The sequence below is a fragment of the Anthonomus grandis genome, chromosome 1 (genome assembly GCF_022605725.1).
Source record: "Anthonomus grandis grandis chromosome 1, icAntGran1.3, whole genome shotgun sequence".
Classification (NCBI taxonomy): Eukaryota; Metazoa; Arthropoda; class Insecta; order Coleoptera; family Curculionidae; genus Anthonomus; species Anthonomus grandis.
In genome coordinates this window covers 55,578,371-55,602,814 of record NC_065546.1, presented here as the reverse complement: position 1 = coordinate 55,602,814, position 24,444 = coordinate 55,578,371, and the positions used below count along the sequence as shown (strand labels likewise).

General features: G+C 32.3%; 2 protein-coding genes across 4 annotated transcripts in view; one reads left to right on the top strand and one right to left on the bottom strand.

Moving 5' to 3' along the window:
* Positions 1-5,638: 5,638 nt before the first annotated feature.
* On the bottom strand, positions 5,639-15,595 carry LOC126738057 (E3 ubiquitin-protein ligase CHIP). Its single transcript, XM_050443236.1, has 5 exons — positions 15,169-15,595; positions 14,914-15,112; positions 6,224-6,468; positions 6,109-6,165; positions 5,639-6,053 (listed from the first exon to the last, which is right to left on the bottom strand). Exons 1-5 carry the CDS (start codon positions 15,286-15,288, stop codon positions 5,811-5,813), a joined length of 864 nt encoding a protein of 287 aa, XP_050299193.1. The 5' UTR covers positions 15,289-15,595; the 3' UTR covers positions 5,639-5,810.
* Positions 15,596-24,115: 8,520 nt separating this feature from the next.
* LOC126749349 (uncharacterized) overlaps positions 24,116-24,444 on the top strand; it is a 41,542-nt gene continuing 41,213 nt past the window's right edge. The window contains exon 1 of one of the 3 annotated variants that reach the window (XR_007665090.1): positions 24,116-24,417. Coding sequence is in view for 2 of the 3 variants with exons in the window: in XM_050459117.1 (XP_050315074.1) it covers positions 24,319-24,417 (99 nt within the window). In the remaining variant the exon portion in view is untranslated. The remainder of the gene's footprint in view (positions 24,418-24,444) is intronic. The other 2 variants (XM_050459117.1, XM_050459046.1) reach the window with 2 other exon arrangements.

The following is a 24,444-nucleotide window of genomic DNA, read 5'->3' as shown; positions in this document are numbered from 1 at the left end:
TGATTTGTGGCCCCATTAATTAATTTGTACAATTTTCTAATGTCATGTTCATGATCAAAAAGTTGATTTTTATAGTATTCATTTTAGGTGACCGTAATTAACCTTTTTAATTTATTTCTGTAATTAGTATATTCTAATTTATTTTCGTCAGTAGGATTTAATCTCAAATTTCTTTTCATTTTATCTCTTTTTTTAATAGAAACAATTAACCCAGTTGAAATCCATGGTTTTGCTCTTTTGTATTTTAGTTTTATTTCAGTTTCTATTTCAAATTTTTTTATTATGTCAGTGAGGTTGTTTATTAAATATTTGCATGCTTCTTCTGGATCATTAATGGCTAAAATAGCATTCCAATCAACTAACTCAGCTTCATGTCTTAGTCGTGTGTAATCAGTTTTTGTTAGTGTATTTATGTCAGTGCTGTCTATATTTTCTTTGTCGTGACTTGAGATATGTATCATAATAGGCAGGTGGTCAGTAATGTCGTGGTTAATAATAAATGTTGTGGCTTTTTTTACCTTGGCTTTCATTTTATTTCTCATAAATATATGGTCTATACAAGTATTACTAATTTCTCTTGTAGTTTTGTTACACATGGAAACAAATCCATTTGAATTCATTAAGGCTAGGTATTTTATAACTTTTTGATCACTACTTTTCAACAAATCTATATTTATGTCGCCCAAAAACAGATCTGTTAGATTTTTGACAATTTTTAAAAAATAAATCAAGGTCATCCAAAAATTTAAGTACATTGGTTGACGGGGATCGGTAGGTAGAGAATATATTATAATCTAGATGATCTATGCGAATTTTCATAGTAGTGACAGTACTAAGTGATTGCAGTTTGTTATTTGAAAATGCAGGATTTAGATGATTTTTGTAGTAAATTACTACTCCATCAAATGAATTGTAATGTGCCTCATTATAATATATACTATATCCAGGAATATTTACAGCATCTGTGGTGTCTAAATTATGACATTCTGAGAGAACTATTATATCACAATAGGAAGCGAGATTATATGAAGTAATAAATACTAATAAATTGTCTAAATTTGACTTTAGCCCACAGATATTTAAATGCATTATATTTAACAGTTTTTTATCACAACTTATATGACCAGACAAATCACTCGGAGTCACCAGCATACATTCGGGTGTGTTTTCTTTAATATTGTCAATGTCAAAATTTCTAGGATCAAAGTTATCCATAATTTACTTTAGATTTTGCACGTGTCAAATGGTATCATTAGCCTCATGATTTATTTTATGTGTAGTTTTGTACTTATTATTATTACTCAGTTCACAGTTCTTACACTTTACTATACGACTTTGACAGTCATTGACATTATGCTCCCCAGAACACCTGCTACAAGCTTGTTTGTGGGTACATAAATTTTCCTTGTGATGAAATTGTTGACAGTTCCAACACTTTAACAAACCAATATCTTCGTACACACTAAGTCTCTCCCATCCTATATAAATCTTCTTAGTGCACATAAAATGATGGAAAACTTTAGGTGCACACTCCGCATAGATGGTCAGAGTGTTTTTATTTTGAATCGTTTTAATAAATGTGACTTTAAGAGCGCTTTCAGACGAGGATACCGTATTCATGATACGCGTATCCGAGATACAAATATTTCATACACCCAAATCGAACCTTTCACACAGCATTGGCGACGCATTCCGTATGCCGAAAGCAAATTTCGGTATCACTCATCTTTCGGCCGCCGGCGACAGAATGCGTATGCCGCATACAGAACTATCATTATGTTATATGGACCTGTTCAGACACGCATACCTTTTATTCAGTGAATAGGGTAGAACATAGGCGTTGCGGTTTTTTTTATTGCAGTCTTGCAGTAGTAAAGAATTAGTGGACATATTACATTATTTATATATATATATATATAGAAATGGAACGTGCAGTCTTTGACAACGAAAAATTTATAAGTTTGGTGGAACCAAATCCCTATTTATGGGATACAGCGCACCCAGACTATTGCGATAGAAATAAAAAACAGCAATGCTGGGTGGAAATTGCCAAACAAATGTGCGACAATTTTGAGGAGATGACAGCAGCTCAACAAAATGAATATGGTAAGTATTATTTAGCATTAAGCATATTTTTATTTCAAATAAATATTATATTATTTTAAGTAAGTAGTGCAGGCTAAAAAGTTTACATAATATGGGATTATTTTTAATGAAATTTATTTTCCCAAAAATACTTAGTATCTTAAGATTAACTCACTATTATACAAGGTGTCTCGTATCGATATGTTCAAATTTTTGGAGCGTAAAGTACACTTCTGTTAAAGTAAAAAAAAATTGTAATACTATTTTTATTTATAATAATAAATTCTATTATAATAAATTCGTAAAGTAAATAAAAAATATTTAATAAATCAAAAAGGTCAATTGATAATATTATATTAGGATTAAAAATAAATTTCAAAATTTCAACATCATTAGTTTACACTGCAATGCAGCTATTCTGCCATGGTAATATATCAGTATTCATGAAATAGTCAGCAAAATAGTCACGAATAATAGTCGCTGATCTTGCAGAACCTGCTCCTGTTTCCGCAACATAATCATCATCATACAATCCTTGGACGGATAAGGTATCTTCATGTTTATATCCATCTCGTACACGAACAAAATTATGGAGCACAGTACAAGCTTTAACTATGTCAACGGCAAAATCTATTGACACGTTGAGTGGTCTGTGAAATATTATCCACTTGTTAGAAAGTATTCCAAAAGTACACTCAATAATTCTTCGTGCTCGAGTCAATCGGTAATTATGTATTTTCTTTTTTGATGATATATTTTTTCCACCATATGGCCTCATGACATTGAAGGATAAACCAAACGCTTCGTCTCCAACAATAACATATGGGATTTTGTAATCCTTCTTTTGTGGCAAAAAATCTGGATTGGGAAAATCTAGCTTTTTTGACGTTAAGTTCTTATAAAAATGTGAATTCTTAAAAATGCTTGAATCACTGTTTTTGCCATAATCTCCAATATCTACAAATGTAAAGCAATAATTCGAGTCACACATAGCCAGAAGTTGAATTGAAAAAAAATGTTTATAGTTAAAATAAAGTGAACCACTATGTTGTGGTTTTATAACCCGGATATGTTTGCCGTCTATGGCACCCAAACAGTGTGGATAATTTGCATTTTTCAAAAAACCGTCTGCGATTTCTAACCATTTTTCTCGTGTGGGCATTGGTATACATTGTTCTTTCATAAATATCCAAATTAGCTTGCATGTTTGCTGAATTATTTCACTCGCTGTTGAAATTCCAACTCTGTAGTTATAATGTAGCTCAGTAAGTGAGAAACCAGTCGCCAGGTACCTGAAAATAATAAAAAACAAACTTTTTTAAATTTTCAGAGATCATCAAAAAAAATGGAAGAATTTAAGAAACTCTTTTGCTCGAGAGTTGGCGAAAAGAAAAAAGAAAAAAAGTGATGACGGAGCTTCTTGGAAAACCTATATATTTTTTGAACAGCTATCATTTTTAATGCGATGCTCTTCAAATAGAGAGTATAAAAATTTAATTTGTCAAATTATGAACTACCAAATTAATAGATTTATTTTAGGACCACTTCAAATTTTATAGAGGAAAATGAGAATATTGGAGAAACTTTGGATCATGTACAAAACAAGCATATATTACTCCTATAAGGCCTACACATGTACAGAAAAAAAGGAAAGGAAAGATAATGACGGAGATCGACATTTTCTTCTTTCGCTACTGCCTGACTTTAAAAGAGTGCCAATTGACAAAAAGATGGATGTGAAATTGGCAATGATACAATCGATAAAATCTGGCCTATTACCCCCTCAATATGCATTAAATTACAACCATGTACAACATTTGCCGTTTTATCCTTCCACTCCTAATCCCCCCTTTACACAACATAAGTCATCATCTTCACATCTGCACATTTATGGTCATCCGTCTTCCACTCATTCCGATTTAGCGTCCCAATCTTCAACCTTCAACACTTCATTCATCGAGTTACAATCTTCACCCAATCAAAGACCAGAAACAATTCCCCTCCTCTCACCCCATTCCGTTGAATCAACTGCCACCTCAACAGACGGATCCTTCATCGATCTCCTTGTAAACTACAAAGACTAAGTAATAAGTAATAAAGATAGACTAAGTAATAAAATAATTATTAAATTTCTTTTGGAAAACTTTAAATAAAAATTCGTTTAGAAAAAAAACTATAAGTATTTTTCCTTACCTTAATGTCATGGCTAGTCGTTTTTTTGATGCAATACTTCTACGCATATCTGTGTCCTTTTTAACAAGTCTGATTTTCAAAATATGAAGTTCCTCAAAGGACTGAATAGACATTCGAAAATAATTAAAAAACTTCGATGGATCTTGCAACAAATCTTGATATAATAAATTATACATTCCCTTGCTTTCTCTTAATCCCAACATGGGATGGACCCACAAAATACGCCTCCTTTTTAGTTTCTTCTTCTTATTATTTAATAAATGCCACACCGCAATACACTCTTCTATTTCCATAATTTAAAACTACAACTGCACTACACTGGGTCAGGGTCTGTTTTCGAACTAAAACAACAAGACAAGACGGTATGCGATACAGAAGTAAAACGTATCCGGTCGTAATTCTGTATCCCGCATACGGTATCTTGCATACAGTATTCCCGTCTGAAAGAGCTCTAAGGTAATCATTCTCAGATATAAAATTATTTTGTTTTTTAATCATATCTTCAATTTCCCTATCTGTGTACTTGTTTACAAGACCTGGTATTTTGATTCTGGGGTTTTTCAAACTAGTCTCTACTATATCATATTTTTCAGTAAGATTTTTTTCTACTGAGGTCTTAAGAACAATAAGGTCTTCTTTAGAAGGAAAATTTATTATAATCTTACCTTCTGAAAGCACCTTCCTACTTGAAATTTTAACTCCCAGAGCTTCAAGCTTAATCTTTTGTTCTAGATCCAAAAACGTTTTTTTCGCATCTTGTATCTGTTTTGGCTTTAACAAAATACTAGGTATATTTTTCTTTGTTGGTTCATCCTTATTTGTAGTTTTAGACCTATAATCAGCATTTTCCAGAACCATAGCGCAGTTTTATTGCATTTTATTTTCTATATGTGCAATTTTACCCTGTAGATTTTCCAGTATTCCAAACATTTTCTTTGTGCAGTCCTCATATTTTGCCTTTGTCATCAACCCTTTAAGTTCCTTTTTACAGCAGTCGCACATCCATAATAGGATTTTGCCAACATCGCCTTTAATTTTTTTATACAGTTAGAGCTTATGTCTAGGCAGGAGACATGATACCACGATTGACATTTACCTTTGCAGAAAAGCCCCTGGTCATCACCTCTAACTTCCCTTTTGCAGATCTTGCACTCTGCATCCTCTTGATCACTTTCACTCATATTTAAAGCTTTTGGTGTTTAATATTTTTCTACCTGCAATTGTAGTTTTGTACTACATACTTGCGGTAATTTTTAAAAATTGCATGTAAACATAAGGTTAGACATTAAACTGTATGTATATGTACAATTATTTTATCAATATATGGTAGTACTTTATAATTTTCCCAATAAAAAATCAATTTAAAAAGTAGATTGCATATAATATTTAAGATAATAAAGAGAACAATCCAATTACAGAAAACATCATCCATGGCACCTTAAATCTAGGTAACATAACAAATTTTAAATTCTATTTACAATAAAAACGTGAATATTTCCCTCGAGAAGTAAAAGTTCATGTCTTGTCCAATACTAATAATCCAAAGCCCATTCGTTGTCAGCTAAGAATGCATCGACGACTTCTTTCATGGCAAAATTAGGAATCAATTGATCGGTGGTCAGTTTTACCCTTGTAACCGGATCGAAATGTCCCACACGTTGCAAATGCTCTTCCAAATCTCTTTTATCGTACGTTATCCCGCTGGGGGTGATCACGGGCTCTTGTAAAATTTCAAAACTTATTTTGCCACAAAGATAATCTGGTACTTCTCGTTTCTGCAATAAAATTAGATAGAAATTAACTTATTTGAACGGTAAATTACACCCTTACCCGTCTTCTTTCATCTACTTTTTGAAACAAGGAGTTTAATTCATTTAAATAGGAATCCTGCAATAAATACCTTAAGTATAAAAACTTGTCATTTTCTTTTGTCTCAAGCACATACACATTTGCTTTCGATTTCTTCAATTTTCTCCTTCCTGTTGTTGCTCTCCGTTTCGTCTAATCTCAGTTTATTGATCTGAGCCTCCTTGTCTTCTCTTATCAGTCTATTCAGGTAGGTTTGCAGTTCGATTTCCTGTAAAATCCTTTTTTCTTCTTGCATAGAAAACCGTTTTTTCCTTGCTGCCCTTAGTTGGGCCGCTATGTCATCTCCAAAGTTCATTTTTTGTTCTTTCGCTAAATCCAGGGCTACATAGAAGTTTTAAAATTGTAACTATCTATTATTCAATCAAATCAATCAATATATTACATAAAATATTCAGGTGAATTTAAAAAACAGTTTTTTTGGAGAAAATGAAATGAGTATTTTAATAAAAATTCTAACTATTTTCCATTAAATGATTTTTTTGCAGGGATTGATTGGCAAACTTATTTTGCAAACTTAAATGTAAATAATTATGTGTCATTATTTTACGACATTTTATTTCAGGGTATTCAGCATTTTGTACCTTTTAAAAAATTTAAAACCTCATCCTTTCCAAAGTGGTTTAGCGCTGAACTACGTAGGATGGTCATAGAAAAAAAGAAAACCCATAAATTGTACATGGAGTCAGGTAAAATTTATGATTATGAAACATTTGTAACACTTAGAAGAAAGTGCAAAGAACTTACAAAAAATTGCTATGATGCTTTTATAAATAATATAGAGCACAATATTAATGATAATCCTCAATCTTTTTGGTCATTCATTAATGAAAAAAGAAAGCATTTTATGTTGCCTCAAACAGTTGAATTTAATGGCATTAATAGTCATAATAATCAGGAACTTGTTAATCTATTTTCTGACTTTTTTCTAGTGTATATAAAATGCCGGTAAAAGATCATTCCAATAATTATGTTTTTCAAAATTGTATAAATGTAAATTATTATCATTTTAGTTTAATTGATAACTATTATTTTCGTCACGTCGAGTATCACGTCGATCTGCTCTTAAAGCGTTTTTTATATAAGTTAAAGTAAATCTGGAGTGTTGAATTTTATGTTAAATTGTGTGTTTCAAAGTACGGTATTCTCCCTGTCTTTGTTCCTGAGTGCTACTGAAGATTGTATTACGTAAAATGAACAAAATACAAAAATATATGTGACACTTCAAAAATAAACACACAAGGTACCCATTGTTCAAATACAAAACATTGGAATTTCTTTTGTACTGACGAAATACTTTAATACTACGATATTCTAGTCCGATTAAATATTAGTGGAGCGGATTTTGCTCACTATTTTAAAGACTTTTTGTCCTTTTTCCTGCAATGGCAGATGTTTTGAAATGTTGTAGGAAATATAATGTCAATTGGATATGCATGAATCCAAGTTGCATGAAAACAACTAAACACTACGAAATTTTAAATGACAACTTAATCTACTGCTCCACTGAGTGCAGAGATCTGGCATCTAGAACTAGTGACGAAGATTATGACTCTAGAACCTTTCTGGGAATGGTACAAAATCTACAAGCTGAACTGGAGCATAAAAACAATTACATTACGCGGTTAAAGCGCAACTCTGCCGTATTGGAAGATGAGTCAACTGAGATAGAGTCAAAGTTTCGGAATGACCTTGAATCTTTAAAAGCTAAAGTTCTGGAATTACAAAACCAATTAGAAGAAAAATATGTGTTAATTAAAAAGTACGAGGATAAAACTTATGCGGAGTGTGAAACCCAAACGTTAGCAAACAGTAATTCCACTTCAACTCAAACATTAATTGTGGGTAAAATTTCAAAAAGTTCCCAATCGGAGAAAGTTAGAGCATGTTCTTTGGGAACTCAGACCGTTTTTAAGTCATACACAGAAACAGAAGTTCAAACTGATGAACCTGATACTCCCCCACTAACACTCGCAGACGAACTTAGCTTCAAAAGGCCTGTATTATCCAACTCAAATCATACGATCATAACGATAATAAAAACATAATTGAGAAACTATACAACGAAATTTCACTTCTTAAGTCTCAGAAAGTAGAACTAAAGGACAAACTTCAAAGTTTTAAAGTGACGGAAGAAAACCTGAAAAAATCGATAGAAGAAATGACTGAAATAAACAGAAAGATCATTATTACTTATGTAATAGAGGTCTCACAGTTACGTCAGCGTTTCTCGAACCTCAACAATATCTGTCAAGTCTCTGAAACCATCAGGCAAAGACACAATTACTGACAAAGCTTCCAGCAGGAACTTGGTGGGATCTCTGGTAGGAAAGAAGATACTTGTTATGGGTTCGTATGTTCAGGGTTATCTTCCACTTTTAAAACGGCTCACCAAGGGTAAATACGATATAAACAGCCAAAATATCGAAAAAATCACTATTGAAGACATGCTAGACAGCAGTTTACCCTATTGCCGTCGGTTTACCAAAGACGACTATGTATTTTTGTTTACTTGTTCACAAGCTTCTATAAGCTGCAAAGAGCTAGATGAATGCGGCATTAAAGAAAAAATAAGACTATTTGAGCATACGAATCTTGCATTGATTGGCCCAATGCCATTACCTAATCGTCCTACATTTAATAACATTATTGCATCCCATAATCTGACACTCCACAAATGCATTCAAGGTGCACCTACAGCCATCTTCATACATCTGCTCTCACCTTCTCCTAAACAGCTGGTGGCTGAATACCTAGTAAACTGTCTTGCTCTTAATGACGGTAGGATCCACTCACTGGAGGTCCCTCTTAATCTCAACATCCAGCTATCATCAAGCAGAAATCCGTCAGGCGTGGAATCAATGCAGGTTCCCAACACAGATGAAAATTTTTTATTGGCCCTTCAGATTCCAAAGGAGTCAAGGTAGCCCCAAATTCCAAGTTCTTGTTAATGTTACTAAATGTACAATCTCTCCGTAATAAAACAGATGAACTTTCTCTACTTTTGAATGAACTAAAGGAACCTAATATTATCCTCCTCACAGAACATTGGCTTAAAGTGAACGAAATGATGTACATTAGTAACTATGTAGTGATTTCTAGCTTTTGTAGAACTGAATTATCTCATGGAGGATGTATGATCTTAGCTGGCAAAAGTTTTTTAACGGAAAGCACTTTTCAAAAAATTGATAAATTTAACCATCTTCTAAAGGAATCTGTTTTTGAATTTACTGCATCTTTTTGTTTAAACCTATACATTATTTGTATTTATCGGTCACCATTATCTGATAGCTCTGAATTCTGCTTATGCTTGGAAAGTCTCCTGCTTATGATCCCATGTTCATCCTCCATACTGTTGGCGGGTGATTTCAATGTGAATTATAATGAGAAATCTATTGCAACACTGACCCTCCGTAATTTACTCAGTTTTTACGAGGCAGTGATCTGTGAAATCAGTGAAGGGAAATGCCCCAAAACTGCCGAGTGCTCCTACGGTCGAATTTTCAGCAGGCGGTACTACGACAGATTCCATGACTCCTGTGTGGCTGCTGGATGGGAAAGCGTGTTGAATTCGACGGATCCATTGTCGTGTTTCCACCGGAAATTGACAAACCTCTTTGACAGCTCTTTCCCCATGGTGAAAATTGGACCAAAAAAGAACAAGAAGTCATGGTAACTAGAGCACTTAAAACATCATGTAGAAATTTGAGATCCCTTCACACATTAAGAAAGTTCACGAATTGCCCGGCTTTCCATCAATATTTTAACTCTTATAGGTCTTTGTATCGGCGACTAATAAAAATCGCCAAAAGATCCTTCTACTCAAATTGCCTAAATAAGGCCACAAACAAGTCTAAAGAATGCTGGAAGATTGTTAATGATATCCGTCAATCATACAGCAATTATTCTATGGCAGTCCCTGAATGTTCTGCTAGTCATATAAATGACTTTTTTATTGGAATTGCTGATAAAATCCATAAAGATTTGGGTTTCCCAACAACAGATCCACTTACTTATTTATCAAGCACCAGTATTCAGGAATCATTTTTCTTTATACCTACAGACTTGGTTGAGCTTAAGGAGGTATTAACTTCTATAAAAAACAAAAACTCAGCCGCGGAGGATGGCCTATCTGCCAAAATACTCCTGAACATGCCGGTCATCTCTCTGAGTGTCCTTGTTGAAGCTATAAATGCATCATGGGTTATGGGCACCTTTCCCGCTTGCCTAAAATCTGCTAAGGTTATCCCAATTCATAAGACGGGCAGCCTCGCTGAACCATCAAACTTTAGACCAATATCCCTTCTGTCCACACTTTCAAAGATTATTGAAAAATTGGTTAAAAAACGTGTGATGTCTTATTTAAAATCAAAGATTATTCTTAGTAATTCTCAGTTTGGCTTTCAAGAATATAAAAACACAAATGACGCAATGTTTAACTTTATGAGTGATGTCTACTGTCAGATTAACGGTGGTGGAGTTTCCGCTGCTGTGTTTTGTAACTTGTCGAAAGCTTTCGACTGCGTCAGTCACGAGGTTCTGCTGCGGAAGCTCTTCCACTATGGTTTTAGGGGCTTGGCGGCGAGTTGGTTTTGTTCAGAGAGTGTGTGTGTGGACGGAGTATTCTGAATATCAATCTGTTGCCTGGGGAGTACCTCAGGGGTCGGTACTGGGACCAATACTTTTTCTCGTATATATTAATGACCTCACCGACTTAATATCCAGGGAAAATTCACGCTTTTTGCTGACGACACCACCGTTCTCTGGCATGGGTATGATACCGACTCTTTGAGAATAGCCATGTTGGCTGATCTTCAACTTATATATGAGTGGTTCAGGACAAATTTACTATCATTAAATCCAGAGAAGACCAAACTAATTTTTTTTACAAATAACCGTAGTCTTGATAATATTCTTATTGCTCTCATCAAATTTAAGTTTCTCTTGAGGTGATTTCTGAGTGGTCGAGCTTATTATTCTGTGGCTGAATATTTCAACGACAATCAGATTTTAATTAATTAAGGGAGACCTAGCTCTTTTCCTAACCTGTTTGTTTTAAATGTTTTTCTTTTTTTTATCCCTAAATGTTGAACTGTACTTAGTTAAGAAAAGTTAGATATAATTGATTTTATTAATTCAAAAAAAAAAAAAAAAAAAAATGTAAATTTTAACTGTTTAACTTTGTTTCGTATTGTAACTTGTATTTTTAAATATAATTTTAACCTTGTAACTCTGTCTCTTTAGGATTAGGTGAAGCTTTGTTTATAACAATATTTTGTTCAAACAATAAAGCATATTTGAATTTGATATAATAGATGGAATAAATTCAATGCCATTTAAACTAAGTATTGGACCAGATGGAATACCATGTTACTTTTTAAAGAAATGTGTTTACACTTTGGCTATTCCTCTAGCAATGATTTTTAACAAATCAATGGAATCAGGAATTTTTCCAGATTTCTGGAAGGTGAGCAATATAAAACCCATATTTAAATCAGGGAATAAATCGGCTGTTGATAATTATAAGGGAGTCTGCATTCAGAGTGAAATACCTAAAAAACTGTACAGTGATTGGCGTGGTATACTTAATAGTGAGCAACATGGTTTCATAAAAAATAGATCTACCAATACAAATCTTTTAATGTACATAAATTTTATTTTAAGCAATATTTTTTAAGAATACATTAGAAAATATTTATTCACCAGAAATAATCTTAAATAATGTAAATATAGATGATGTAATTGATGTTATTAAGAAATTAGAAGAGAACAAAGCAATAGGTCCAGATAATATTCCAAGCTATTTGTACAAGGGATTTTGTGATATATTAAGTTACCCATTATGTTTTTTGATTAATCTAAGCCTTAAAACAGGAGTTTTTCCCAATGCTTGGAAAGTAGCAAAAATATGTCCAATCTTTAAGAAAGGCAATAAAAGTAAAATAAAAAATTACAGACCTATTGCTGTGCTCTCAGCACCAGCTAAAGTGTTTGAAACCATTATTTTTAGAACTATTTATCGTACTGTTAGATCTAGCATATCAATATTTCAACACGGATTTTTAAAAGCTAAATCAACTGTAAGCAACTTATTAAGTGTCACTCAAACTATATCTGATGTGCTGAATCAGAGAGGTCAAATGGATATTGTATACACAGATTTTGAAAAAGCTTTTGATAAGATATCATTTAAAATATTATTGGATAGATTAGATAGAGAATATGGTTTTCATAATAATTTGGTGCATTTTATTGAGTCCTATTTGTATAACCGTAGACATATAGTTGTGATTGGGGGACATAGTTCGCGACCATTTACTCCTACTTCTGGCATACCACAAGGCTCCAATTTGGGACCATTATTTTTTCTTCTTTTTATTAACTCTCTGACGCAAGTAGTAACTCATGCTACATGCTCGCTGTTTGCTGATGATCTCAAATTATATTATCAAATAAATAACATAGATGACTGTAGAATGCTACAAGACGATTTAAATAATGTTGTACAATGGTCAATAGAAAATAGATTATATTTTAATGTCAATAAGTGTGTAGTTATGTCTTATAATAGAAAACAAAGAGATATATTATTTCCTTATAAAATACAAGATAGTCTATTGACTAGAGTAGAAAAGATTAAAGATTTGGGTGTGTTATTTGATAAAAGATTGACTTTTAATCTACATGTAAACGAAGTGGCAAACCGGGCATGCAAAATGTATGGATTTATTGCCAGAAGTACTAAGGATTTCGTGAGTGTTTCCTGTCTCAAGCAGTTGTATGTCTCATTTGTACGTAGTTTGTTGGATTATGCATGTATAGTGTGGTCGCCATATTATAACTGTTACAAATATACGTTGGAGCGGGTACAAAATAAACTGCTCCGCTATATCTATTTTAGAGAGAGGGGGGTATATGACCGTGAGGTGTCAACCACGACATTACGCGAAAGATATGCCCTCCAATCATTAGATAAGAGGAGGCAAAAATTTGCAGTTATTTATCTATATAAAACAATAAATGGGCAAATAAATGATCCTACATTTCTTTCAAGGTTGAGTGTGAATGCTCCAGCGTATCTTACTAGAAGATGTAAGACATTTTATATGTCGGATGTAGCTCTTAATAATAGACATTTGAGTTCACCATTATTTAATTTGTGTGAAACTTATAACAGAATTCAAGAAAGCATTGATATTTTTAATACAAGTTGTGCTGAACTCAAATGTCGGTTAGATATAATTTTATAGTTAGTGCTGGCCAGATTAAGTTAGTATTAAGTATTATTTTGAATTATTTTTAAAACATTTGTTATCTTTATTATTATTATTATCATTAGTATGTCCTTTGTAATAGGACCGTTTACTTAGTAAACTTCTGTAAAGTACATGAAATAAATAAATAAATAAATAAATAAATAAATAAATATGGAGCAAGGGTGTCAAGTCAACTCTGTTTATACTGACTTTTCCAAGGCCTTTGATAGAGTGGACCATAATTTCTTGGTTGCAAAGTTAAGGGCCTTGGGAATTAGCGGTAGGGTAGCTGATTGGTTAAATAGTTTTCTAACTGATAGAATGCAGAGAGTCAAATATGGTTAGACCTAAAATTGTTTCATCAGGGGTACCTCAAGGGTCACACTGCGGTCCCCTTCTGTTCAATTTGTTCCTATTAGATTTACCTCAAAATATAAAAAATAGCTCGGTACTAATGTTTGCAGATGATGTAAAGATATTTCGGCCTATTAGAACAATGACTGATGTTAAGCTTCTTCAGAAAGACATTGATAATTTTTATGGCTGGTGTCAAGCAAATCATATGGACCTTAACATAAAAAAATGCTATCAAATATCATTTTCAAGAGTAAAAAGTCCTATTTCTTACAATTATTCCATCAACCATACTAACTTAAAGGTTACCGATGAAATGAAGGATCTTGGTGTTGTATTGGACAGCAAATTATCCTTTGATATTCATATATCGGGGATTATCTCTCGGGCTCATAGAATGTTGGGTTTCATCATAAGGTCTAGTAAGGACTTTTCAATTTTTACGATAAAGAAACTATATTGCTCGCTAGTTAGAAGTGTTCTGGAGTATTGCTCACCTATCTGGAACCCTTGTTATGTACTGCAATTGAGCAAGTGCAGAATAAGTTTCGTCTTTATATTGGTTACAGGTGTGGTTATATCAGAGATGATTATTCTTATAGTGAATTAAGATCGCTACTTAATATTGATACTTTGGAATTTAAGAGCTTAATTTTAGAACTTATTAATGGTGTAATTGATTGTCCAAATCTTTTAAATCTAGTATGTCTGAATGTACCTATAAGAAGGAATTGGCATACTAATGTTTATATTCCTTACCATTCTACAAATTATGGCAAAAATAACCCTATTACAAGAATGTTAAATAATGCAAACTCTATGGAACAATCTGTAGATTTTTTTGGAACTTCAGAGGCAAGTTTTAGAGGATCTTTAAGGCATATATTGTGATATATACTTTCATTTTTTTTTTGTATAACAATGTATATATATACTATATTTAGTAATTACTTCTATTTACTGTAAAATGGCAAATCCATAAATAAATAAATAATGAAATTGGAGGCTCAAAGAGTGAGGTAAAATATTGAAAAAAATCATCTGCCATAAATTTTATTAAGTATAGCAAAGGAAACATCACTTTTGAATTAATTGACACTAAAATGAGCCTTTTTAACAAAAATCTAACCAAAAGTATGAGTCGTCGGAGAAAACTTACCCCTTTGCAGATGTTTAATAGACTCATCTAAATTGCCAATTTCACATAAAGCCTGCCCTAAAAAAAAGTGTCCCTTGATGATATTGGGTTCCATATCCAGGGCTCTCCTGCAATCAATGCAAGCATTATCCCACTTTAACAACTTAAGGTAGCACAGGGCTCGATTAGTGAAGTAGTGAGCTACGTCAGGATTTTTTATCTAAAATCGTTTAAGCATAACTTTTGATTATTAATTGCGTTTTACGGGGTACTAACTATTGCTTTACTGTAGCAACTGATCGCATCGTCGTACTTCCTGAGGTTGTACAAGCGGTTCCCTTGCTCTTTCAGCTCTTTATCGGAGAGGTTCACCGTTGAGTACATGTGTTTGCTCATTTTTTTTTTTTTAATTTAAATACTTGCGTGGAAAGTGATCGAAGGAATGCCGCATTAAACGTTTATTGTTAAAAAATTATTCTAGAAAATTAACTAAATCGCTTTACGAGTTGCCAGTTATACTTCAACAAAAAAAATAAATAAAAACAGCTGTGAAATGTTTGCTGTCAACGTAGCGACCATGTACATTTTACTGTAGCCACTACTGCTTACATTTATCAATAATATTTGAAAACAATCGATAATAAATTGTTTTGAAAATGCATTAGATAAAGTTAAATTACGATCAAATGATTCATATATCAATTACATAGAGTAATTAAAAGTATGTATTTAATATTCATTTCTCTATGATCAATTAATAAAAAGAGTGGAATTCAGTATTTGAATCGACAATTTGGTCTAGCGACTAGCAGTCAGTAGTTTATAGAAAACTAGGGATGGCAACAATATATCGCGATATATATCGATATGTACTAAGCCAAAAAAAAAATTAAAATTTAGAGCCTTTTCAGGAAAGCTCAAAATGTAGAGGTTTTAAGAGAATTAGATACTTTCAGAAAGTTTTAAAACTATACACAACTATACATACTCTTTTATAAAATATGTATGGACAGCTGATATGCAAATAAAAAGCTCTATGGGTGTAACCATTTATTTTATAGCAGATAACGAGATACAAACAAGGAACGAACTCTTTTATCTCTCAACCTGCTTTTTGCCCAAATTGGCTCCTATTCTTTCTCTCATATGTCGGAGCCAAACTATAGAATTTCTATGTCAGTGTAACTTTATTTATCCAACATAACCTCTATTGATTCTTCCATAGACCTGATAGACCATAACCCTGTAACGGGACGGTACCATAGAATAATATTGAGGGGGTATACTTGGACGGTACATGGTACTTGGATGGTACATGGACGGTACTTAACATGTTAGATTTTGTATTCTATGCAATGTTGCCAGGTCTGATGAAAAATCACCAGATTTGGTGATTTTTTAGTCAAATTGGTGATTTGGTGAAAACTTTCTTAAAATCCCTTATATCTGGTGATTTTTTTTAAAACGTACCTGTAATTAAATTACTTATTTAAATATAATCCGAATATCGTACCTACGTAATACGGCATTCTTACCGCTACACCTTTTAAATCGAGCTTTACGTTGCGAGAGCTTTCCGTCGCGCGTCGGGTTGTCGAACTCGGCTTTGAGTATCCTGTATCACTGATTGGACTGATTGGTTTGCATGCGGGGATTCCCTAGATCTATTTACGCTGCATCGCCATTGGCCAGTTTCGCGGGTTTCGCCACTTGCCGACCGAATTACTTTGAAGGCAGATTGCATGTTGTTTACGTATCAAATTTCTAATAAAAATACTCAATTTGTATTGTGATTATTTGTGATATACATACATAGATAATTCAATAGTTTCTGTGGTTCAATCAGTTTATGCTTTATTATCATTTTGTTAGTTTTCAATTTTTTTAAGGTAGGTATTATTTTTTTATGATTTAACTGATTCCATATAATATGCATATATTTTTTTTAAATATGTGAATTATTGGTAAAAAATGTGTTTCCGGAATGCATTTTTACATTAAAAACCTTTTTTATAGCATTAACAACAAAACAAAATGGATAAATTTCTTATTCGAAAGAAACCTAGTCAAGATGAACCAGCTGTTCCTTTGCCAGGACCAAGTGCAGACGAGCCTGAACAATAAGAACAAAGTATACCTAATGTATCCGACGAGTCCGACGTAGAGCCAATATCTGATTCGGATTCGGATATGCCTGCTCCTGACCAAAAAACTGGAAGTAAGAAAAAGAAAATATATGAACATAAATATAAAGCCGAGTGGGAGGGCCATAAGGATTATGGCAAATGGATAGTGCCTAGTTCAAATGGTATACATTATTTTAAATGTAACATATGTGTTAAAGATTATATAGGTGGAGTGGCGGCAGTAAAAAAGCACAGTTTATCAAAAAAACATATTGCGAACATCACATCTATGCGTAAACAGCCTACCTTATCAAAAAAAATATTCTCTGTGCCATTAGCTAAAATTATTAAAAAAAATGAAGTTCGAATTGCATCTTTCATTGCAGAACATAATTTAGCAATTAGTGTGTCTGACCATTTAACTGAGCTTATTAAGTCTATTTGCCTGTCAGGTATGGAGCCTAATCAAATATCAAAAATCACCTGCGACAGAACAAAATGCACTGCGATTATTATTAATGTGTTAGGAAAGACAAGTTTTCATCGCCTTATAGCGAAACTTAGAGTAAATAAATTTTCAATGATGATTGACGAATCAACAGATGTTTCTTCGGAAAAACATTTGGCCATTATAGTACGATATAACACAAATTTTGAAATAAAAGATGAATTTCTTGGGCTCATTTTAGTTGAAAGTGCAACGGCGCAGAATCTGTACAAAATTATTGTAACTTTTTTTACAGCAAATGAAATTCCATATAAAGATAATTTAGTTGGCTTTGCAGCGGATGGGGCAAATGCAATGATAGGGGCACATAATTCGTTCAAAACTCTTTTAACTAATGATATCCCAGATTTATATACTATGAAATGTATTTGTCACTCTTTTGCTTTATGTGCCTCTTATGCATGTGAAAAATTACCAAATGACCCAGAAAAGCTAATAAGAAGTGTCTATGCCTATATGCATCAAAGCTATAAAAGACAATCAGAACTGCAAAAATTTCAAGCTTTTTTTTATGTAAAACCGCACAAGATAATACATGCTGCTCAAACAAGATGGCTATTATTAATATCTGCTGTTTCTCGACTCATTGAGCAATATGACGCTCTTCAGCATTATTTTAGAATTAAAGCCTTCGACAATGCCTCAGGAGCAGCAGAAATTAATGACTTGCTTCAAAATCCCTTAAACAAAATATATATCTTATTTTTAGAATATATATTACCCACATTTACCAACCTCAATTTAGAATTTCAATCTGAAAATCCCAAAATATATAATCTTTATCCCCGGATGATAAGTGCTGTTAAATTTTTGTTAAGTTGTTTTCTAAAACCAGAATACCTTCAAAACATAGATATAGAAAATATTCAGTATCGTGATCCACAGCATTTTCTTCCACTTGACCAAATTTATCTAGGTCCTAAAGTAGCTATCGAATTAACTAAGCATAATTTCGTAACACCCGTTATTAATAGTATTAAAACAAAATGTTTAAATTTTTACATTGAGGCAGCTAATCAACTACATAAACGCTTTCCTTTTAAATCTCGTGAAGTACAAATTCTTAAATTATTAACTGTCTTAAGTCCTCGAAGCATTAATAAAACAGACAGCATTGCTTCCTTAGGTCTTATGTTTCCAAATAAAGTAAAAGATATCAATATGTTAGACAGAGAGTTTAGAGAATTAAAGTGTTCGAACTTTAACTTTGCTCTAAGCGAAATTGACTTTTGGAACGAGGTATGTAACGAAAATAAAGGTGATGATACTTTTCTTTTTCCAGAACTAAGAAATTTCATAAATGTTCTATTTACATTGCCGCATGGCAGTGCAAGTGTTGAACGATTATTTTATGAAATTAATTTAAATAAAACAAAAACGAGAAATCGATTAGGCTCTAAAACCATAAGTGGGATTTTTCACAGCAAAAGGTTAATAACGTCAAATAATTTTAGTTGTTTTGACTTTCCCGTAAGTACGGATATTATTAAAAAGCATAATAACACAATGTACAAATAAAAATATTACTATATTACCTATGATTTAAGTATAATTATGTATAATAATATATGTCTCGTTATTTTGTGTGCTTTTGAGAATTATATTTTTGTTTCAAATAATGTCCCATAAATAATTATTTGTTTTTTTTTGTATTAAGAATATATATTTTTTTTAAATATAATATTTTTTTGAAAACATCATTTTTACCTGTGTTTTAATTTAATCAGCCTATGTGCACCTCATTAAAAAGTAGAAAAAAGATTCTGGTGATTTTTTACACAATCTGGCAACTTTTAGACCAAGCATCTGGTGATTTTTAAATTTTTAACCTGGCAACATTGATTCTATGAGGGTTTGCGAATATGTTTGGGATGCATGAAATCCACCCCCAGAGCAGCACTATTAGCAGAGGCATCCATGATAGACTTGGAACACAGAAGAAAACTTTTAGCTATGAAACTGATATCGAAGTTCGTTTATTAACTATTACAAATCACCCCATCACACAGCTTTTAAATAATACCAGAATAAAGCTAATACATAGACCGGAATTCTGGCAACGGGATAAAACTCCCTATTTAATTCTGGCACTTCAGGAGTTTCGACCATATATTAAATTAATCAGTAGAGGAGCAACCTTCCCATGTTACGAATGCAACTTTAAAATATTGACTACACCCCTAAAATTAATTAACCTTAACATAAGAAAAGGCGACATTTCAACAAGCCAAAAATTCATTGAAAGATCAAACAAGTTTAAAGAGAAAGGATATACTTTTATTTTTTCCGACGCCTCTAAACAGGGTAATAGATAGGGTTCGGAATATCCATTCCCAGTTCAAATTATAAATTCTCATCAAGGTTACCAGACTGTCTCAACATCTATAAAGCGGAAATTATTGCAATTTATGATGCGGTAAAAACTGCAATAGAAAAACAAATAAAGAAAGCTATCATCTTTTCGGATTCATTGAGCGCAGTTACAAAACTTAGAAGTAATCTTTTATCTGCAAGGATAGATCGCTGGATTATCATAACAAAGCAACTAATTAGTACAACCAATGAAAAGGGCTTTGACATCCAGCTTGCCTGGATGCATATTACCATTCCTTACTATTATACAGAGCAACTGTGCTCCGAAACGCAGTGAAGAATGGCTTAGCAAATACGCGTATGCTTGAATGCCATTGTTTACTGCGATTCAGCACATCGCCCAAATCGTAATACTCTGAATCGATCTACTAATTTTGGAGGACGTGACGAGCTAAGTGTGTTAAACGTTTTACAAAAGAAGTCTATCCAATATAGGGATTAATACGTGCACATAAAGAATGGTTTTCCAGTGAAGTAGTATTCGTAGACTCTAGTGGTTCCTGCGACCAGACTAATACGTGCGTTACATTTACGTTTAGTGCTTCAAAAATTGGGGCTATACCATTGGCTTGCATCATACACACCGCACAAACCGAAGCAAATTATTCCCTAGCATTCAATTTATTAAAAGAAACTCTTCCAGAAGACTCTTTTGGTAATTCCCCTTATCCACAAGTATTTATGACAGACGATAGCGCAGCGGAAAGAAATGCTCTATTATCTGTATTTTCTACGTCGGAAAATGAAAGATCTATTCTATATCTTTGCATTTTTCATGTTTGCCAGGATTTCTGGCGTTGGTTGTGGGATAGCCACAATAACATTCTGAAAGAAAACCGAAGATATGTAATAAAGTTGTTTCAACATATCATGTAGGCTTTAACAGTTGAAGAGGCCAATGACTATTTTAATGAATTTATGAATGACAGTATCGTTCAGAAATATGACCTAAAAACTTATGTAAACAAATTTTGGCTACGAAAGGAAGAATGGTGTTTGTGTTTTAGAAAAAATGTGATGACGAGGGGGAACAACACAAACAATTTCGTAGAATCTTCAATACGCAGATTCAAAGACATCGTTTTCCAACGATGCAAAGCATTTAATATGTGAGCCTTAGTTGATTTTATAGTCAATGTTTTTGAGTCATACCATAAAATACTCTTATTCTTACTCTTCTTATTATTTGCCAATAATCGATCAACGAAAAATAATTTTCTGTACATGAAATTTTGTGGCAAAATTCAAAATATGAATGTAGAAAAAATTTATGAATACATGTATTCAGTAAGTAGTAATGCAGACCAATCTTTAATATACACAGTCGATATCGATTTAGCAATGTGCGACTGTCCTTATGGCTCTAGCGGTAAGTTTTGTAAACACCTTTGTGCTGTTCAAGAAAAATGTGGTATAGTTTTTAAAAATGCTCCGTTATTAACTACAAATGATAAAAAAACACTTGCTAAGCTAAGTCTCGGATATGACGTTTCTGAAGATTTCTTTGAAAATATGGATGCTAGCTCTAAGGAATGTGATATCAAAAATAATAACAGCAATAAAGAAGAAAGTCATCATGAGATATCTTCAATAACCATTACGCAAACGGAAGATGGCGAAGTTATTGAAAAGAAACATTTGTCCGCTATTGAAGAGCTAAATATAAATATAAATTTCATAAGGCTTACAAAAATGGCTACAGAAAATAGATCTGTTGATTTAACAAATTCAATTATAAAATTGAATGGAGTTAGAAAAACGCGATATTCCGCAAATATAGGAGTGCAACCTGGATCAATTAGCAGGCGTAAAAAAAGACCAGGCCTTACTTCTGGAGCCAAGAGAGTTCAGTCGGGAAGACCCTCAACTCAGAAACGGGCAATTACTAAAAAACGTAAACGAAACTCTCGTATTACTCTTTATCACAGAAAATATCTCAAATGCTAAATCACACGGTAGACATTAAACTTTAAATTTTAAATGACATTTATAGATTTTTAAACGTAACAAAATAATATACAGACTATCCTCGGCGGATAGGGTTAAAAGAGCACAAATGAACCAAAAATTTCATTTCTTGGCAAGAAGTCATTCTTGATAAAAAAATTTTGCTTGTAAAATAAATACGATTCACAAAGAAAAAATTTTGATTTTTTTGTACAGGGTTTACAAAAACAACAAAAACATGATTTTCAGAAATATTAATTTTTAATTTTACAAATAAAATAATATTAAGCTTGAAATAGCAACAAATAAGAATAAAATCTAATAATTTACTCTTCAAGCGCTCCCTCTCCATATTCAATATTTCTTGTTTTCCCAAAATGTTGACTGCCTTTTAAATTTTAAAATAACATTATTTTAGTGAAAGTGTTATTCTAAATACATTTTTCTATGACATTTTGCTTTAAAACAAAAAAATAATGGTACTTTATTCGGGAAAAAAAATCACGTTTTTGAAGTTTTTGCGAGCCCTGTACAAATAAACCAAATTTTCTTTTTGTGAATCATATTTGTTTTGCAAGCAAACATTTTTATAAAATATGCCGAAAAATTAAATTTTTGGTCCATTTGTCCTCTTATAAATCTTATCTGTGACAGTCTGTATACTATAAGCGTGTTGTTTTAAAAAGTTGATTTTTTCACGATCGATAACTGTGACATATAGTCTTAAGCCAAAGGACCCCACGAGAAAACAGCTCTAAACTTATAAAAAATATGTTAAAATTATTTTTATTTAGACTTTTAGTGTTTATTTAATATTTTTTTTATAATAACGATGTATCAAATATACGCATTTCTTAAAAAAAAATATTTTGTGTTTATTTAATATTTTGTTTATAATTAACGATATTTCAAATATGTACGTATTTCTTTGAAAAATAAATTTTCTTATTTTGGTAGTCTCATTATTATTTACAAAAAATAGATATTATATTTCATTATAAAATGTTTACTGTTGTATGTGCTATTTTATTTTGGATTATCATGCATCATTTTTCTTTAATGACGACTGCAGAAAGCAAATTGAAATATCCGTTCCTTAATGTGATACAGTAAAAATATTCTAACTTATAAAATTTAATTAAGTGGCTGGGGTGCAGTAAAAATTGGTATTTAAATACCGCGACTATATTACTTCCAAATTTTACTGCGATTGAGAGTATTACGATTTGGGCGATGTGCTGAATCGCAGTAAATAATGGCATTTAAGCATACGCGTATTTGCTAAGCCATTCTCCACTGCGTTTCGGAGCACAGTTGCTCTGTATAATAGTAAAGAATGGTAATACGCTGCCTGGATACCGGGTCATGAAAATATACTGGGAAATTCAGAAGCGGATACTTTGGCGAAGATTGGATCCAACCTAAATGTCCCCAGAAAAATGCTCATTGACATAAATGATATTCTTAAGATACTCAAAAATAAAATAAAAAATAACTTTTCAAACAAATGGAAATATTTAGTTGAGACTAAACATTATAATTATAGTAAAATTCAATTTGACTTCCCCTACAAAAGATGGTTTGCCAATATTAAATATGTAGATAGAAGACACATCACCACCATTATCAGAATGCGAACTGGTCATTGTCTTACTAACTCACATCTATTTAAAATAAATATCAAAGATGATCCTTTAGGTGACTGTGGAAGGTATGATGACTTAAATCACATCTTATTTGAATGTCCATTAAATTCTATAGACAACATGGACATGTATAAAATTTTTGTTCAAAGAATGAAATTATCACCATTATCCATCCATGATATACTTAATGTGTCAAATAGCGAAACTATAGAAACAATCATGCATTTCCTAAATAAAAATAAAATCAAACTTTAAAGCTCAACCTGCTTATTTCCCGCATATTCCTGAATCCTTAGTTGTATTAGTGATATTCATGTTTCCTCTCTTGCCTTTGTTGTTCTACTAATGCCCTCCATTTTAGCTTTTATTTAAAACGTTTATTGATCATAGAATATCAATATATTTTCTTCTTATTTTCTATATAAGATACAAAGAACAAGGCTTATAGTCTGAGAATAAGTCGGGAGATCCCTTAATGGTTCCGAGCCAGACGACAAGGGACCCCACACAAATCGAGCTGGCAATTGCCTTGCAGCAAAGCCATCAATAAGAACAAGAAGAAGAAGAAGACCATAACCCAAATTGGTTATAACGTATATCTTCGTTGTCTATATATTTGTGTTCTGTGGTTGTCTAATGCCTAACCTCAAATAAAATGTACAGAAATATACAAATTTTTTATCATAAAAATCAGTTATATTCATATTTTGAATAATTTATGTTTATCTATGTAAATTGAAACCTTAAGGTGGATCATATATAATCAAATTGTTTTCAAGGGCCTTCACCACCTTTTTATGCATTATATTCACAAAAATAAGAAAGAATGGAAGATAAACACTCCAAAAGAATAAACCAGTATCTCCAACATTTGACTGAGGAGCGAGACTATCTCACAGATAATGTATATAGGATTATTAAGCATGTAAGTTTATTACATAAAACCAAAGTC

Bases quoted from the DNA above. Each gene is read 5' to 3' on its own strand.
- LOC126738057 (XM_050443236.1), bottom strand. From the start codon at position 15,288: ATGAGCAAACACATGTACTCAACGGTGAACCTCTCCGATAAAGAGCTG. The intron at 15,113-15,168 runs GTTAGTACCCCG...AAACGATTTTAG, and splicing joins GTTGCTACAGTAAAGCAATA to ATAAAAAATCCTGACGTAGC. The intron at 6,166-6,223 runs GTATGTGCTTGA...TATTTATTGCAG, and splicing joins AAGAAATCGAAAGCAAATGT to GATTCCTATTTAAATGAATT.